Source organism: Mustelus asterias, chromosome 21, assembly GCF_964213995.1.
Source record: "Mustelus asterias chromosome 21, sMusAst1.hap1.1, whole genome shotgun sequence".
Classification (NCBI taxonomy): Eukaryota; Metazoa; Chordata; class Chondrichthyes; order Carcharhiniformes; family Triakidae; genus Mustelus; species Mustelus asterias.
This window is the reverse complement of record NC_135821.1, coordinates 394690-412224: the sequence shown is the minus strand read 5'-3', so window position 1 is coordinate 412224 and position 17535 is coordinate 394690. Positions and strand designations below refer to the sequence as shown.

Here is a 17535-nt window from a genome sequence, read left to right as displayed (position 1 = left end):
CAGACATGGAGAGAATGTGCAAACTCCACACAGACAGTGATCCGAGCCTAGGTCCCTGGCACTGTGAGGCAGCAGTGCTAACCACTGTGCCACTGTGCTGCCCATTTGCGTTGGCACAATTAACAAAACCATGACTCAAGAAATCATCTTTATACTACTTTGTTCCCGATTTTAGTTTATTCTTTGTGGGCTGTTCACCTGAGGCTCTGGCGCTCTGTACTGAGCTAACAGTAGCATGCTCTGTCCTGTTGTGGACTGGACGGAGTTCTCTCCAGCAGATCCCGACATACCAACCAACTCAAGAACAGCTTCTTCTCTGCTGCCATCAGACTTTTGAATGGGCCTACCTCGCACTAAGTTGATCTTTCTCTACACCCTAGCTATGACTGTAACACTATGTTCTGCACCCTCTCCTTTCCTTCTCTATGAACGGTATGCTTTGTCTGTATAGCACGCAAGAAACAATACTTTTCACTGTATGCTAATACATGTGACAATAATAAATCAAATCAAATCAAAATTTGAGATCTAGTAGGTACACTGCCTATTAATTTCTCTGGCCATTTCCTTTTTGTAACGAAACGATCCATGCGCACAGACCTCTTGTCTTGTTCGTAAGTGACAAAAGCTCGCCTCCAAGTGAATCTGCGGCAAAAGCATATACGTACAGGGCACTTGGCACCAAGTGTACGTGCAGGGTGCACTGACCTGCTCACTGCTGCCTCTTATGATCGGAGACTGTACTGTTAATCATGTGACTTTCAACTTTTCATCTTACAAAAAACTCAAACAAAAATTCAATTTATAACCTCCCGCAAATGAGTGAAAACATACTCACCTCATAATATTCAATCATTGGCTCAGCACACACCAAGGAACTCCACAAAGCATGAAGGTGGCCTCACTGTCTCTGAGCGAACTCTCGGGTGTTCATTCCCTCCCAGTCTGCTCCTGCACTTAGTGTAAAAAGGTTTTGCCTTGAGGAATCTGAAGCATGAGTCCTGTACCTTTTGTAACCGTGACCTCGAGCGGCTGCTGAGGACATAGCAAATTTTCACTCATCTCCGTTCGGTGAATGGTGACTTTCAGATTGTCCTTCCTCCGTTCAGTGGCAGATTCTGCCCCGGTGAACTGCATTAAAATACATGCATGGCGAAACTCTGGTCTCCCAGTCAGACATATGAATATCAGTTAATGTCTATTTATTTTAAATTTATGTGTTGGCCTGGGCAAAAGGAAAAAATAATGGAGAGCAAGATTGGGGCCTTGATTCTGCCGATCTCCCCACTTGGTAAATGCACTGCTTTCTGCGTTGGGCTCACAACCCCAGGCTTAAGCCACTGTCTGTACTGAAAGCCCACGCCATAGAATCAGCTGGCCCTGGCTACGCTCCACGTGCCTTGTACACATTCAAGTTAGTGTGTGACCTTGTAACATTAGAGCTCGCCTAACGTAAGGTTGCAATTTACAAAATCATGTATAATGTGCCCCCAGAAGTTGGGATACAAATGGTAATTTCAAGGTGCTGCGGTTCTCAGGCTCAATGCCTGTGTTAGTTGATGGATGCAGCGAGAAACAATTAATGTCAGGCGACTTAATGTCAGTCCAGAGAGGTGCGGGTTAGGTGGATTGGCCATGTTAAATTGACCCTTAGTGTCAGGGGGGACAACCTAGGGTAAATGTATGGGGTTATGGGGATAGGGCCTGGGTGGGAATGTGGTCAGTGCAGACTCGATGGGCCGAATGGCCTCCTTCTGCACTGTAGAGTTCTATGATCTATGATCCATGAAATTACTTTGGCGAACACGGGTGCACAGTGGTTAGCACTGCTGCCTCACAGTGCCAGGGACCCGGGTTCGATTCCCGGCTTGGGCCACTGTCTGTGCGGAGTCTGCACGTTCTCCCCGTGTCTGCGTGTGTTTTCTCCAGGTGCTCCAGTTTCCACCCACAATCCAAAATACATGCTGGTTAGGTGCATTGGCCATGCTAAATTCTCCCTCAGTGTATCCGAACAGGCGCCGGAGTGTGGCGCCTGAGGGATTTTCACAGTAACTTAATTGCAGTGTTAATGTAACTTGTGACTAATAAATAAACACTTTTTACACCTTTTTACACCCCCCGCTACCTACTTGTGGGTTGCGACCCCCTCTTGGAAAAAGGCTGCATTAGCATACTCAATATTCTTTCTCCTGTATGATGAGTCTTACGGTATCAACTACTTTAAAGATGCTTAATAAATACAGGATGTTGTTGTTTGCGTATGTCCCATTCTCAGGTCAGATCCACTGGCATCAAATGACCCAGTTACCTGCGAGCGAGGACAGTATTCGGGGTATTGCAGCAGCGGTTAGATTGCTACATGAAAACGCCAAGGAATGGACAGCTGATGACATTTTCACCTTGTTAGAAGAATTAGCAGGTAATTGTTTTTGTGTTAAAAAGCCTGAAAACGTAACAGAAAACTCAGAAAATTGTGAAAGATAAAGAGTTCCACGGTTTTGAAGCTCTGAGAAAGATTGAACAAGTCTTACCCGTGATGTGATGATCCTCAGTTTTGTTTCAAAACAAAAAGCTCAAACATGACATTCAAAGAACAAAGAAAACTACAGCGCAGGAACAGGCCCTTTGGTCCTCCAAGCTCGCGCCGATCATGACGCCCTAACTAAACTAAAAATAACCTTCTGCCCTTCCTCCCTCTATTCCCTCCCTATTCATTTACCCATCAAGATGCCTCTTAAATGTTGCTAATGCGCCTACTTCCACCGCCTTCTCTGGCAGCACGTTCCAGGCACCCCCCCACTCTCTGCGTGAAAAAATTCCCCCGTACATCTACCTTAAACTTTCCCCCTCTCACTTTGAACCCATGCCCCCTTGTAATTGACACTTCCACCCTGGGGAAAAAGCCTCTCCCTGTCTATGCCTCTCATAATTTTGTAGACTTCTATCAGGTCTCCCCTCAGCCTCCACCTTCCCAGTGAAAACAATCTTGGTTTATTCAACCTCTCCCCGCAGCCAACACCCTCGAGACCAGGAAACATCCTGGTGAATCTCCTTTGCACTCTCTCCAAAGCTTCTGTGGCCTTCTAGTAGTGTGGCAGCCAGAACTGCATGCAATACTCCGAAGGAGGCCTAACCAAGGTTTTATATAGCAGCAATATGATTTGCCAACTCTTGTACTCTAAAGGAGGAAAAATGTAAAAACAGATGGATAATTCCAGGTTTAGAAGAAGCAAGAAAAAAATAATTCGGAAAAGCACTGATTGGTATTATAAGTAAGATAGAGATAAGAGGTATGAAATGTTGTGATATAGGGTTAAGAGTTACTGAGGGGAAAGTAAATTGAATGACATGAACTGAAGAAACTGAGCTTGAAGGCATCTGAAGATAAAGTTTATGGTTGACATTTCTATATTCCCAGCAGCACAGGGACCGTAATATCCCGTAAAGGATTTGATCATCCATTTCTATAAGTCTCTTCCTAATTGTCAGCCCTTGTTGATAACCAGCAGCCATGCGTTGGCCCACCAAACATAGAATGTTGTTGTTGTTGATGGAAGCCTAGACAATGCATTTACTACTCTGCATAATCTCTAGTTTTACTTGGGACGTCAACTTTGCAGTGTGTACTCTCTGGTCATTAGATGAATTATCTATGTACCAGCCTTATTTCAGTACATAAAAACACTGTACGTGATGATACTGAGTAGATCCCAGGTTTGACTAATTGTATTTGCTAACTTAGTCGATCTTGTTTGGGTCTGTCATGAGGATATTACTTATAGTCGACCTTAGACAGGCTTGGATTAAAAAAGAGACAAAAAAAAACTTGTTTCAGATCCTGAGTGATCACTGCTAAAAAAGTGCATGGGTGCACTTCAGGAAGGATGGAGCTTGAATGTGATGCCTCAAGAGTTGAATAGACTGCTCATGTTCTCTATCTAAGTTTAAGTTTATTTATTAGTGTCACAAGTAGGCTGACATTAACACTGCAATGAAGTTACTGTGAAAATCCCCGAGTCGTCACACTCCGGTGCCTGTTTGGGTACACTGAGGGCATGGCCAATGCACCTGACCAGCACGTCTTTTGGACTGTGGGAGGAAACGGGAACACCCGAGAAAACCCACACAGACACGGGGAGAACATGCAGATTCCGGAAAGACAGTGACCCGAGGTCAGAATCGAACCCGGGTCCCTGGCGCTGTGAGGCAGCAGTGCTAACCACTGTGCCACCGTGCCGCCCAGGCCCCCGCATGAGAAATGACCACTTGAGCAAGGAACTAGGCAGATGCTATATAAGACCCTCGTCAGACCCCACTTGGAGTACTGTGCTCAGTTCTGGTCGCCTCATTACAGGAAGGATGTGGAAAAGATTGAAAGGGTGCAGAGGAGATTTACAAGGATGTTACCTGGATTGAGTGGCATGCCTTATGAGGATAGGCTGAGGGAGCTCGGTCTTTTCTCCTTGGAGAGACGTAGGATGAGAGGAGACCTAATGGAGGTGTATAAGATGTTGAGAGGCATAGGTCGGGTGGACTCTCAGAGGCTTTTTCCCAGGGTGGAAATGGCTGCTACGAGAGGACACGGGTTTAGGGTGCTGGGTGGTAGGTACAGGGGAAATGTTAGGGGGAAGTTTTTCACACAGAGGGTGGTGGGCGAGTGGAATCGGCTGCCGTCAGTGGTGGTGGAGGCAAACTCAATAGGGTCTTTTAAGAGACTCCTGGATGAGTACATGGGACTTAATAGGATGGAGGGTTATAGGTAGGCCTAAAAGGTAGGGATATGTTCGGCACAACTTGTGGGGCCGAAGGGCCTGTTTTGTGCTGTAGTTTTCTATGTTTCTATGCTGGTGCCCTGTGAAAATGTACCCCAAAAGGAGTTTATGCCACGAGAAATAGAGGCCTGAAAAGAGGAGAAATTTGGAAAATGTTACAAGAAACTGATGACAGAGGTTGCATCTATTCCAGGTTTCCCTCAGGAATGGCTCCTGGAGAACAGTGCTCGTTTTCTGATTTGTTGTGGGAATAACATGTGCTTTACATTCCTGGCCAATAAAGCTGTTAACGGGAGGCTGAATGAACTCGCCACACTTATTGTGTTCCTGTCTTTGGTAAGTAAAATGAAAATAACTGAATCAGATTCTATTAGACACGGGAGAAAATATTTGTTACTTTCTGGTGTCCTCAGTCTATTACAGTTATGAGTGGAACTAAGGTGGCATTTTTCAATTTACCTGTTTTTGTAAAAGTGCTGTGGTAAGAGAATAAAGTCTGGCTCAATGCAGAGAAAGGGAATGTTATTAAGGAAGATTCTGAAAATTAAAAGTGGGAACTGAAAAGTAATCTCAGAGCCCCACATTCCAAATCGTGGCATGGATACCTGTAAAAAGTAAAAAAAAATAGTCAAGCCCAGTGTGTAAAGAACAATTCTTTTCCTTCACAGGAAAAATTTGATTTTGGCTATGACCGAGATTAATGGGACAAAAATGATCTTTCACTGCTGATTGTAAGGCCCCACGTTGCACAATTCCTATTCAGGGCACAACACAAAATGTCCCTGAATCAACAGAACTGGCATTAAATTGGCAAACGTACTGAGAGAGACTGCAAGGTTGGCTGGTTGGGGATGGGGAGTTGAAATGTTAACTTCTGCCCCAGGTGGTATTCTTCAGAGGCTGGGTTTATGGCATATTGTTGGGGCAGAGTGGAGGCAGCCTTACTTTGCACCTGATCTCTGATCTGCTGATTCCAATGAAAGGTCGCATTTGAAATGTTAACCCAATCTTTCTCTTCCTGATGCTAGGTGGCCCTGGAGATCATTTCCAGGATTTTCTCTTTCAAATTGAAAGCAGAGATTTTACTTTTTTTTAATTTACCGATGATCCCTGGCATAATGTTTGTGCTTGTAGTGAAGTTAAGTTAAAGTTTATTTATTAGTCACAAATAAAGCTTACATTAACACTGCAATGAAGTTACTGTGAAATTCCCCTATTCCCCTGAATACCAACGTCTCGACTTTTGTGTGCAGGTGTGTGTAAAGGATGGATACTGCATGGACTGGACTGTGAAAATGGTTCATAGAATTTGCAAGGTGATCCCCAACAGTGAAAGCAGGTGGAACTTTCTACAAGCTATTGAGAAGGTCTTTGCACAGGTTACCATGGATATGATCGAATCCTTAATGTTTAGTGAGTACTTTTATATACTTTTATATATTCTTTCATAAGTCAGAGGAAATAAAGCAATATTTTTGGTATAGATGTTCATCATTGGTTGTAGAAGGGCGGCACGGTGGCAGAGTGGTTAGCACTGCTGCCTCACAGCGTCAGGGACCCAGGTTAGATTCCCAGCTTGGGTCACTGTCTGTGTGGAGTTTGCACGTTCTCCCCGTGTCTGCATGGATTTGCTCCCACAGTCTGAAAGACGTGCTGGTTAGGTGCATTGACCTGGAGAGTGGCGACTAGGGGAATTTCACAGTAACTTCATTGCAGTGTTAATGTAAGCCTATTTGTGACTAATAAATAAACTTGACCTGCGAGGGCTTGTGGGAAGGAGACCCACATTTTTTGCTAAAACTTTGACAGTTCCTATCTGAATCCCAGGGACAGTTGAATTCTGTCAGAGATGCCTGACGTCAGTATCAGATGAGTGTCCTGACTCACCTGATGAAGGGGCAGCGTTCCGAAAGCTCGTGATACCAAATAAACCTTTTGGACTTTAACCTGGTGTTGTGAGACTTCTTACTGTGCCCACTCCAGTCCAACGCCGGCATCTCCACATCATGACAAGAAAAACAGCAATTTGTTTTTATATAACACCTTTTACAAAATAAAACACTCCAACAGAGGCTTCCCAAGCAAAAAGTGGGTAAGTTAACAAATAACTTGAAGTAAAGTTCTCAGCAACCTTCTGAACATAGAACTCTCCCCCTCATTCATATTTTGCCAGTGAAGAATGAAACAACCAATTTTGAAAATCTAACTCTGAAATGTAAACTCTTATATGTGTGATAATATAACCATACATCACTCTGGATCCATTCACTCACCCATCTATTCCACTCAACTACTCACTGGTTTCCTCTTGGGCGGCATGGTGGCACAGTGGTTAGCACTGCTGCCTTACAGCGCCAAGGACCCGGGTTCACTTTCGGCCTTGGGTTACTGTCTGTGTGGTGTTTGCACATTCTCCCCGTGTCTTCGTGGGGTTCTTCCGGGTGCTCCGGTTTCCTCCCACAGTCCAAAGATGTGCAGGTTAGGTTGATTGGCCATGCTAAATTCTCCCTAGTGTCAGGGGGATTAGCAGGGTAAAAATGTGGGGTTACAGGGAATAGGGCCGAGGTGGGAATGTGGTTGGTGCAGACTCAATGGGCCAAATGGCCTCCTTCTGCACTGTAGGGATTCTACTGGATTCAACAACTACTCACTGGTTTCTTCTTGCTCATGTGTTCTATTCTTTCAGCAATCTTGACTTTCAAAGTTTAACTCGTGTACAAGTCAAGGGGATATTCACTCTCTTTCCAAATGGCTGAGATGGTAGCTGGGGTTGTATAACTTAGAATCTGCTGAATTACCTCATCGCCATCTGATTTCTCTTTAACCTCATTGGTCCAGCGATTTGTCTGTTAATGCAGAACAATTATAGATTCATATGGCAGAAAAAGAGGCCTTACCGTCCAGCACGCCTATGCCAACTCTTTGTCTCTTTGTTTCTTTTCATGATAGCATTGATCAGATTGCAATTAATGGCCTCATATGATATCATAAGCTTCGCTGCATGCATAGGCTGCTGATCTCTGGCAAATACTAACAAACAAAAATCTAATCAAATGTTTTTAAGGACCACTCGGTTATCTTTCATCTGAGCAATTTGAAGATTATGATCATGTTGGGTAGGGTCTGTTGGGGGAAGCTGGGAAGGAGAAAGCAATGTAGTGCAGTCCACCATGCAAACCAGCCTCCCATCATTGACTTTGTCTGCACTTCCTTCTGCCTCGGCGAAGCAGCCAGCATAATCAAGGACCCCATGCACCCCAAACGTTCGCTCTTCCACCTTCTTCTGTTGGGAAAAAGATACAAAAGTCTGAGGTCACGTACCAACCGACTCAAGAACTGCTTCTTCCCTGCTGCCATCAGAGTTTTGAATGGACCTACCTCGCATTAAGTTGATCTTTCTCTACACCCTAGCTATGACTGTAACATTATATTCTTCACTCTCTCCTTTCCTTCTCTATGAACGGTATGCTTTGTCTATATAGCGCACAGGAAACAATACTTTTCACTGTATACCAATACATGTGACAATAAATCAAATCAAATCAAAAACAGCAACTTATATTTATTTAGTGCCTTTAGGATAATCAAACTTCCCAAATCACTTCACTGGAGCATTGTAAAACAAAATACCACAGCGAACCACATATTAGGCAAGGTGACCAAAAGCTTGGTGAGAGAGTTAGATTTTAAGGAGTGTCATTCAGGAGGAAAGTGAGGTAGGGAGGTGTAAGGAGGGAACTCCAAGCATTTTATAGGGACTAGGTAGCTGAAGGCATGGCCACCAATAGTGGAGTGACTAATATGAGCACAGGGCATCTCGAGAGTTGTGGGGCTGCAGGAGATTGCAGAAAGAGAAAAGGGGTGAGACTCTGGATGGATTTAGAAAGAAAGAAAAAAATAACTTTTAAAAATCAAGACGCTTCTTGTCTGGAGGCCAGTATATGTCAGCAAGCACCTGGTTGATAGGCGATGGGTTGTAGGTGAACGGGTCACCTCAAATGACCTCATATTGACGGAGGATGGAATGTGGGAAACCAGCCAGTAGTGCAATGGAACAGTTGAGTGCAGCGGTAACAAAGAAATGGGCTGAGACAGGGGTGAAATTGGGCAATGTTATGGAGGTAGAAAAAGACAGCCTGAGTGATGGCATGAATATGTAGTCAAAAGCTCATCTTTAGGTAAAGTATGACACCAAGATTACTAACAGTCTGATTTGGTCTCAGACATTTGCCAGGGAGAGATATAGAGCTGGTAACGGACCTTGGAGTCGAGACTGAAAACGATGGCTTCAATCTTAATATTTAATTCTTCTCCTGCATTTCACTGCGTTAAAACAGGTTTCTTTATTATCTCTGGGTGTCACTGATAAAGCCAACATTTGTTGCCCATCCCTCACTGAGTGGCTTGCTTGGCCACTTCAGACGGCAACCAGATTGTTGTGGGTTATGCAGGTCAGAACAAGTAAAAACAAGTAATGATGGCAGATTTCCTTCCCTAATGTGGCATTAGCAAACCAAAAGAGTTTTTATGGTATTGATGATAGTTTGATGGTGGGAGGGTGAGCTGTGAGGAGGATGCAGAGATCCTTCAGTGTAATTTGGACAAGTTGAGTGAATGGGCAAATGATTGGCAGTTGCAGTATAATTTGAAACGTGTGATTATCCACATTAGTGGCAAAAACAGGAAGCAGATTATTATCTGAATGGCTATAAATTAGGAGACAGGAATGTGCAACGAGACCTGGGTGTCCTTGTACACCATTCACTGAAGTTAAGCATGCAGGTTGCAGCAGGCAGTAGAAATGGCAAATGGTATGTAGGCCTTCATAGAGCGAGGATTAGAATACAAGAGCAGGGATGTCTTGTTGCGATTATACAGGGCCTTGGTGAGGAATATTGGTCTCCTTATCTGAGGAAGGATGTTCTTGCTCGAGGGAGTATGGAGAAGGTTTACCAAACCGATTCCTAGGATGGCGGGACTGACGTATGAGGAGAGATTGAGTCAGTTGGGATTGTATTCGCTGGAGTTTGGAAGAATAAGGGGTGATCTCATTGAAAGCTATAAAATCGACAGGGCCCGAATGGCCTCCTGCTGCTCCTGTTTTCTGTGTTTCATGGTCACAATTACTGAGGCTAGTTGTCGCTTCCAGATTTTATTAATTGAGTTTAAATGCCACCAGCTGCCTTGGTGAGATTTGCACTTATGTCGCCCAAGGCATAGCTTGGCCACTGGAATACTAGTCCAGTGACATTACCAAAACACTATCACCCTCCCACAGAAGACTTTTCTAATTCAAAACTCTTTCATACTGGCAATCAGTGTTTGGAAAATAATGCCAATTGAATTGGAAAAGTTAGCTGGTAAACCTTGATGGTAGACATGATTCAAAGTGCTGAATTTTATTGACCTCCAGAAGGCAAGGAGGGAAGGGCGGCATAAAAATATGGCTCCATGACCATGGGCGACGCAATGGTTAGCATTGCTGCCCCACAGTGCCAATTACCCAGGTTCAATTCCAGCCTTGGGTGAGTGTCTGTGTGGAGCTTGCACGTTCTCCTGGAGTCTGATTGGGTTTCCTCCGGGTGCTCCGATTTCCTCCCACACTCCACAGATGTGCAGGTTAGGTGAATTGGCCATGCTAAATTACCCCTGAGTGTCCCAAGGTATATAGGTTAGGGGGATTAGCGGGCTAAATGCGTCTGGTTTTGGAGCAAGCCTGGGTAAGAGTAGGCACAGATTCGATGGGCCAAATGGCCTCCTTCTGCACTGTAGGGATTTTATGATTCTATGAATTTTACCAATGATGGGATTGGGGTAGGGGAGGCTTCCAGACTCGTGGAGTCGGGCAGTCAATTTCTATGAATTAAGGCCCAATTAAGAGCCATTTATTGGTGCCATTGGCACCTTGCCATTGGCACCAGACCCCACGGTGCATAAGGAGGCAATCAGTTCAATGGAGGCAGCTCCTACTGGCAATCTGGGGGGTTGTATAAATGAAAGAGAAGCAGCACCCTGGCCTCAGTGATTTTCTGACAGCAGTTCCCCCTCCTGCACTCAGCCCTGTATTTTTAAAAGATATTTTTTGCCTACCTTCTGTAGGCTGCACGTTTCTTACTGGTGATGCTGAGGCTGCTGAACTGCGGCCTTCTGATTGGCTGCCACGCATAAAATGGACGCTGACATGCATTTCTGGCCATCCACCGAATCGATAAAATTTATCATAGAATTCCTACAGTGTAGAAGGAGGCCATTCGGCTTAGCGAGCCTGCACTGACAACAATCCCAACCAGGCCCTATCCCCGTAACCCCTCATGTTTACCCTGGCCAAAGATGATGTGCGGGTTAGGTGGATTGACCATGCTAAATTGACCCTAGTGTCAGGGGGGATTAACGTGGTAAATATGTGGGGTTACGGGAATAGGGCCTGAGTGGGATTGTGGTCAGTGCAGACTCGATGGGCCGAATGGCCTCCTTCTGCACTGTAGGGATTCTATTCTATGAATTCCCCTGACACCAAGGGGCAATTAGTTTATCATGGCCAATCAAACTAATCCACACATCTTTGGACTATCTTGTAGTTTTGCAATGTGGATGCGTAAGCCTGAGTTTCGCTGTGCTAATTCTATCAGTTTGTAATTTGAGTTTGTTTCATTTTTGTTCCCTTGTTGTTTCTCCTACTCAATGATTTAGCCTGCGTTCCTCAAACCTAGTGGAGCTGAAATTCATCCTGGGCACTTGTGCAAAATGGCGTAAACAAATCAGCATATTTTACACTTGCGCATGATTTTCTTTTCAACATCAATGGCAAAGTATACTCAGCTGAGTGTAAAATGAGCTGTGGATTTGCTATCACCCATTTGTAGGATTCCACCCCACCCCGGGATGAATTTTACCACCAATCTTTCTTCCAGAAGTTGAAGCGTTAGGTGAGAAAATGAGTAAAAGCTACTGGTGAACTGATTATTGATTTGGCATTATAATAAATCCTGCTCCCTTACGCATTGCTTCAGAAAGCTTGTTCCATTTTTCAGTCCATGTCATCCTACACCCTCTAACAAATGCAGAATAAAAAAAGCCAGTTCTGTCCATTACAGTAATTCATCCTGACAGCTCCTGCTCCCTTCAATGCAGCCTCGCAGCTTTCCCTTACCTAAAACAAACGACAGAAAAATATGATAGCAATTACGACAATCGGCTTAATAAACTGTGTGCGACGAGAAATGGCGAGATTCTTTGAATGATTACACGCAAATGGAGTATATTTGTACCAGAATTTATAGGAATGCAGTTTATCCCACCCCCTCACTCCAAAATGCTTCTGTTATTTATCACTTATCCTCATTAATGAGAATTTTAACCCACCCCGCCTTTTGGGATTGGTGTGCAGTTAAAATAACCGCAAAAGAACCTTCCCGATCTTTTCCACTTGATTCCTGCCCGCTGGGATCCTAACTAGGTCCCTTTTATTAGGTGACGCCTGGCTCGGATGGGAACCTCATTAATATACGCTAATCAGCATTCTACAATGTCTCTCGGACTCCGATGCCTTTTTCACAGCTTAATGGTAAAAAGAGAAACTCCTCCACAGTAAATCAGTGGGAGACGGTGGTGTTCTGGTAATGTCTCTGGATTAGCAATCCAGAGGCCCAGATCTGGGTGCATGAGTTCACATCCCACAATCACAGCTGGTGGAGTTTAAATATGATTAATAAGAAAATCTGGGATTGAAGGCTAGGCCTCAATTTCACGTTCCCTTGCTGGCAGGTTTTTAGGCGTGATGGAGGGTGCCCTCTGAGGCTGGTAGCAATTGGTTCTCCGTGTCTGGCTTTGTTCACACTGTCTTCTGGGAGTTCTGACCAACTATCCGACTGTATTCTGGGAGATCTAAGCAGCTATCCCCTCATCTTGGTATCAATATTTCCTTAAACATGTCTTTTTCCCTCGATCCCTCTATTGTTTCAACCACTCTTCAGAAATGCTTTCTTCCCAAAGTTGATTAGATTTATTTCTTTACTTTAGCTCTTCTGCTTTTAAGAACATAAGAACTAGGAGCAGGAGTAGCCATCTTGCCCCTCGAGCCTGCCCCGTCATTCAATAAGATCACGGCTGATCTTTTCGGGGAATCAGCTCCACTAACCCGCCCACTCAACATAACCCTTAATTCCTTTACTGTTCAAAAATTTATCTATCCTTGCCTTAAAAACATTCAATGAGGTAGACTCACTGCTTCACTGGGCAGGGAATTCCACAGATTCACAACCCTTTGGGTGAAGAAGTTCCTCTCAACTCCGTCCTAAATTTGTTCCCCCTTATTTTGAGGTCATGCCCTCTAGTTCTACTTTCACCTGCCAGTGGAAACAACTTCCCTGCTTCTATCTTATCTATTCCCTTCGTAATCTTATATGTTTCTATAAGATTTCCCCTCATTCTTCTGAATTCCAATGAGTATAGCCCCAGTCTACTCAGTCTCTCCTCATAAGCCAACCCTCTCAACTCCAGAATCAACCTAGTGAATCTCCTCTGCACCCCTTCCAGGGCCAGTATATCTTTTCTCAAGCAAGGAGACCAAAACAGTACACAGTACTCCAGGTGTGGCCTCACCAGCACCTTATACAGCTGCAACATAACCTCGCTGTTTTTAAACTCCATCGCTCTAGCAATGAAGGACAAAATTCCATTTGCCTTCTTAATTACCTGCTGCACCTGCAAACCAACATTTTGTGATTCATTGTGATTATTTAAAAAAATAAACTTACCCTATTTTTACCTTATTTACTTACACCTTTTGCAGCCTACATATATGCCCCTTTGAACTAAAACAAAACACATTAAAACTATTGTAGAGGGGTCATATTGGCTCGAAACGTTAACTGTTTCTCTCTTCGCAGATACTGCCAGACCTGTTTATCAAGCATTTTCTGTCTTTATTTCAGATTTCCAGCATCTGCAGCATTTTGCTTTTATCCTGCTGTTGCTTTACGTAAAGTTCTAATTGAAGTTCCTCTTGGTTCATTGACATATCAAAACATTTCTTACTGTTGGTTTAGATTCTTGCAGCCTCCTACACCAGTTACCACATTTACAACCCCAGCAGCTTATCTTAAAGGAATATGACAATGATATTACCAAAAGAAAAATATTTACCTTTTCTTGACCACTGGTTTTACTCATATACAGTCAATATCTGATGAGCCAAATCCCAGGAGATCCGCCCACAAATTTGTGTTAAGCCGAGCTTTGTGGTAGCCAAGGAGGTCCCATTCCCACATGAATGCATTTCTGTGTAACCTGATATGTCTACAAATATGGTCCACGTGAAAACAATTATAGCCAGGTTTTGCACACCCTTCCACAGGGAGACCTGACTCGATTTGATTTATTATTGTCACATGTACTGGGATACAGTGAAAAATATTGTTTCTTACACGCATATTACAGACAAAGCATACTATTCATAGAGTACATATGGGAGAAGGAAAGGAGAATATAGTGTTGCAGTTACAGGTAAGGTGAAGAGAAAGACCAGCATAATATATGATAGGACCATTCAAAAGTCTGATGACAGCAGGGAATAAGCTGTTCTTGAATCTGTTGGTAGGTGTTTTCAGACTTTTGTATCTTTTTCCCGACGGAAGGAGGTGGAAGAGAGTATGCCTTGAGTGTCAAATGGTGGCTTTCCAAAAGCTTCACGATTTCATAGAATCCATACAATCATAGAATAGAATCAAGGAATCCCGACAGTGCAGAAGGAGGCCATTTGGCCCATCAAGCCTGCACCGACAACAATTCCATCCAGTCCCCATTCCCGCAACCCCATATAAGACCATAAGACATAGGAGCCGAATTAGGCCACTTGGCCCATCGAGTCTGCTCTGCCATTTAATCATGGCTGATATTTTTCTTATCCCCATTCTCCTGCCTTTTCCCCATAACCCCTGATCCCCTTATTAATCAAGAACCTATCTATCTCTGTCTTAAAGACACTCAATGACCTGGCCTCCATATTTACCCTACTAATCCCCCTGACACTGACAGACAATTTAGCACAGCCAATCCATCTAACCTGCACATCTTTGGACTGTGGGAGGAAACTGGAGCACCCGGAGTAAAAACACACGGACACGGGGAGAACGTGCAAACTCCTCACGGACAGTGACCCAAGCCGGGAATCGAACCCGGGCCCCTGGCGCTGTGAGGTAGCCACTGTGCCACCATGCTGCCCTAAACGATAAATAAAACTATGACGATAATGAGAAGTAGAACCAAACAGATAACTGCAGCTCTATAGGATTCATTATTCTGGGAACGGAACATCATACTTGACATCACTCCCTGAGTTGTGGCACAGTGGTTAGCACTGCTGCCTCACAGAACTAGGAACCCGGGTGAATGTCTCTCTGTGTGGAGTGTGCACATGCTCCCCGTGTCTGCATGGGTTTCCTCTGGGTGCTCCGGTTTCCTTGCACAGCCCAAAGATGTGCAGATTAGGTTGATGACCATGCTAAATTGCCTCTTAGTGTCCAAAGATGTGTAGGTTAGGTGGATTGGCCATGCTAAATTGCCCCTTAGTATCAAGGGGACTGGCAGGGTAAATACGCAGGTGTTCTGGGGCTAGGACCTGGGTGGGATTGTTGTTAATGCAGATTCGATGGGCTGAATGGCCTCTTCCTGCACTGTAGGGATTCTATGGATTCTATTAAGTAACAATATCAAGAAATTCCTCCCATTAAGTCAGCAAAAATGTCTCGGAAACAAAAAAATTAACTGTTCTTACTCCTGATTGTGTCTTCAGTTCTATTTATTTCAATGGGTCTGAGTATTGAGAGGGAGGTCTAAACTGGCAGATGCATTACCAGCGGTTTTGCATTCCTGCCCAAGTCAAATTTTACCCCTGTAGAAATCAACAAATGGACTTTGCAGCTGTGTTCTAATTTTTTGTTTCTATATGTGCGCTTCTGAGACTGAAAGTAATTCTTTCAGTATTACTGTAATAATAGTATTATGATACTGTGATTAAAACTGTGATTAAACTTGCTAACCTGATAACGGTTAATTTGTTGTTGTGCTGTTTGTGTTACAGGCGGCCTTGATGAAGACGAAGCTGTAACATACAACATGTACAATATGGTGAATGCTCAAGCAGAGTTTCATAAAGAAGTCATGCTTTGTGCCTTCAGCAACATCCTGACGTGAAAGGCATTCTTGAAATCAGAAGTAATACCTTTTTTAACCTAACCTATTGTCAGACCAAAGTCTTCTGCATTTTATGTTTCTATTTCCCTGGCCAATTGAGAAAACAAGATAGTTTCCTTTTGACTTAGGCAGCATTCATTTTCAGCTTGTCCTTCTGAGAGTAAAACTTATTCCAGCTAAAATGGTAAAGCTGTGATTTAATCATTGAATCCCTACAGTGCAGAAGAAGACCATTCGGCCCATCGAGTCTGCACTGACCACAATCCCACCCAGGCCCTATCCCCATAACTTCTTTACCTTACTAATCCCCTGACACTAAGGGGCAATTTAATATGGCCAATCAACCTAACCTGCACAGTTTTGGAGTGTGGGAGGAAACCGGAGCATCCGGAGGAAACCCACGCAGACAGAGGGAGAATGTGCAAACTCTACACAGACAGTGATCCAAGCTGGGAATCGAACCCAGGTCCCTGGCGCTGTGAGGCAGCAGTGCTAACCACTGTGCCACCGTGCCGCACAACAGTTTGATCAGGAGCACCATGGGTCAAATTGAAGAGAGAACTCTCGATCTTGTCAATGCATAGAAATTTTTTCCAATCTTTTTATTACTGCATACTAAACTGATTTTCTTCTCTTTAGGTCATTGGAACGCAGGAAGAGGATATAACTCCAACATTGGTTTCCAGTACAACCCAAGAAGTGAAACAAGATGGTCCTGACACAGGATCCTCAGTTTTATTCCTCCCTCTGGAGCGAAGACTCAACGTCCACCAGGCTCCTCTGCTAGCAGGGTGGCTGAATGGGGAATCATAGGTGAAAACCTACATCCAGGATGCTAGGATGTGAAGCTGATGAATGTCCAACGATGGACAGAAACAGAAAGAGCAAAATCTGGAATGCCAAGCTCAAATTTCAAGTATTTATAACTTTAACCTTTTTGGTCATTAGCATCTTCTATAAATAATAAATTCCTTTATCGATTTTCCTCAAAGGTGTTACAGAAGGAATCCAAAGTGAGAAACATGCAGTCAGTTGGGTTAATGTATTACGGCGTACACTGATTCAGAAAAACTACTCTTTACCTCCAGATTGCTGTATGGAAATTGCTGCTCCGAGCAGATGTCTCATAATGCACATCTGAGCTAACATGTTACAGTGTGCACCTGGTGTATATAGCATATGGCTTCAGTAACACTTTACGATAGTACCTGCCGTGCCTAACATGCAGTAATGTTACTTGCAATACCTATCTGATATTTAGACACAGTAAGAAGTCTCACATCACCAGGTTAAAGTCCAACAGGTTTATTTGGTATCACAAGCTTTCGGAGCGCTGCTCCTTCATCAGCTGAGTGTACTCTCACCTGATGAAGGAACAGTGCTCCAATAACTCGTGATACTAAATATACCTGTTGGACTTTAACCTGGTGTTGTGAGACTTCTCACTGTGCCCACCCCAGCCAGCATCTCCACATCATAATATTTAGACACTGTGCTTCTGGTGTAATGTCTGGCTTATGTGGAATGTGGATGCAAGAATCAGACACCGAGGTTAGTTCACTGAGCCATA

The 17535-nt window shown here is 44.0% G+C and overlaps 1 protein-coding gene across 1 annotated transcript in view; it reads left to right on the top strand.

The window, feature by feature from the left end:
• The window catches only part of LOC144508864 (F-box only protein 47-like), a 40107-nt gene extending 24142 nt beyond the window's left edge, over positions 1 to 15965 (top strand). The window contains exons 7-10 of the mRNA XM_078237078.1: positions 2276 to 2419; positions 4966 to 5108; positions 6026 to 6185; positions 15853 to 15965. Of these exons, the coding sequence (XP_078093204.1) occupies positions 2276 to 2419; positions 4966 to 5108; positions 6026 to 6185; positions 15853 to 15965 (560 nt within the window). The remainder of the gene's footprint in view (positions 1 to 2275; positions 2420 to 4965; positions 5109 to 6025; positions 6186 to 15852) is intronic.
• Positions 15966 to 17535: the final 1570 nt, after the last annotated feature.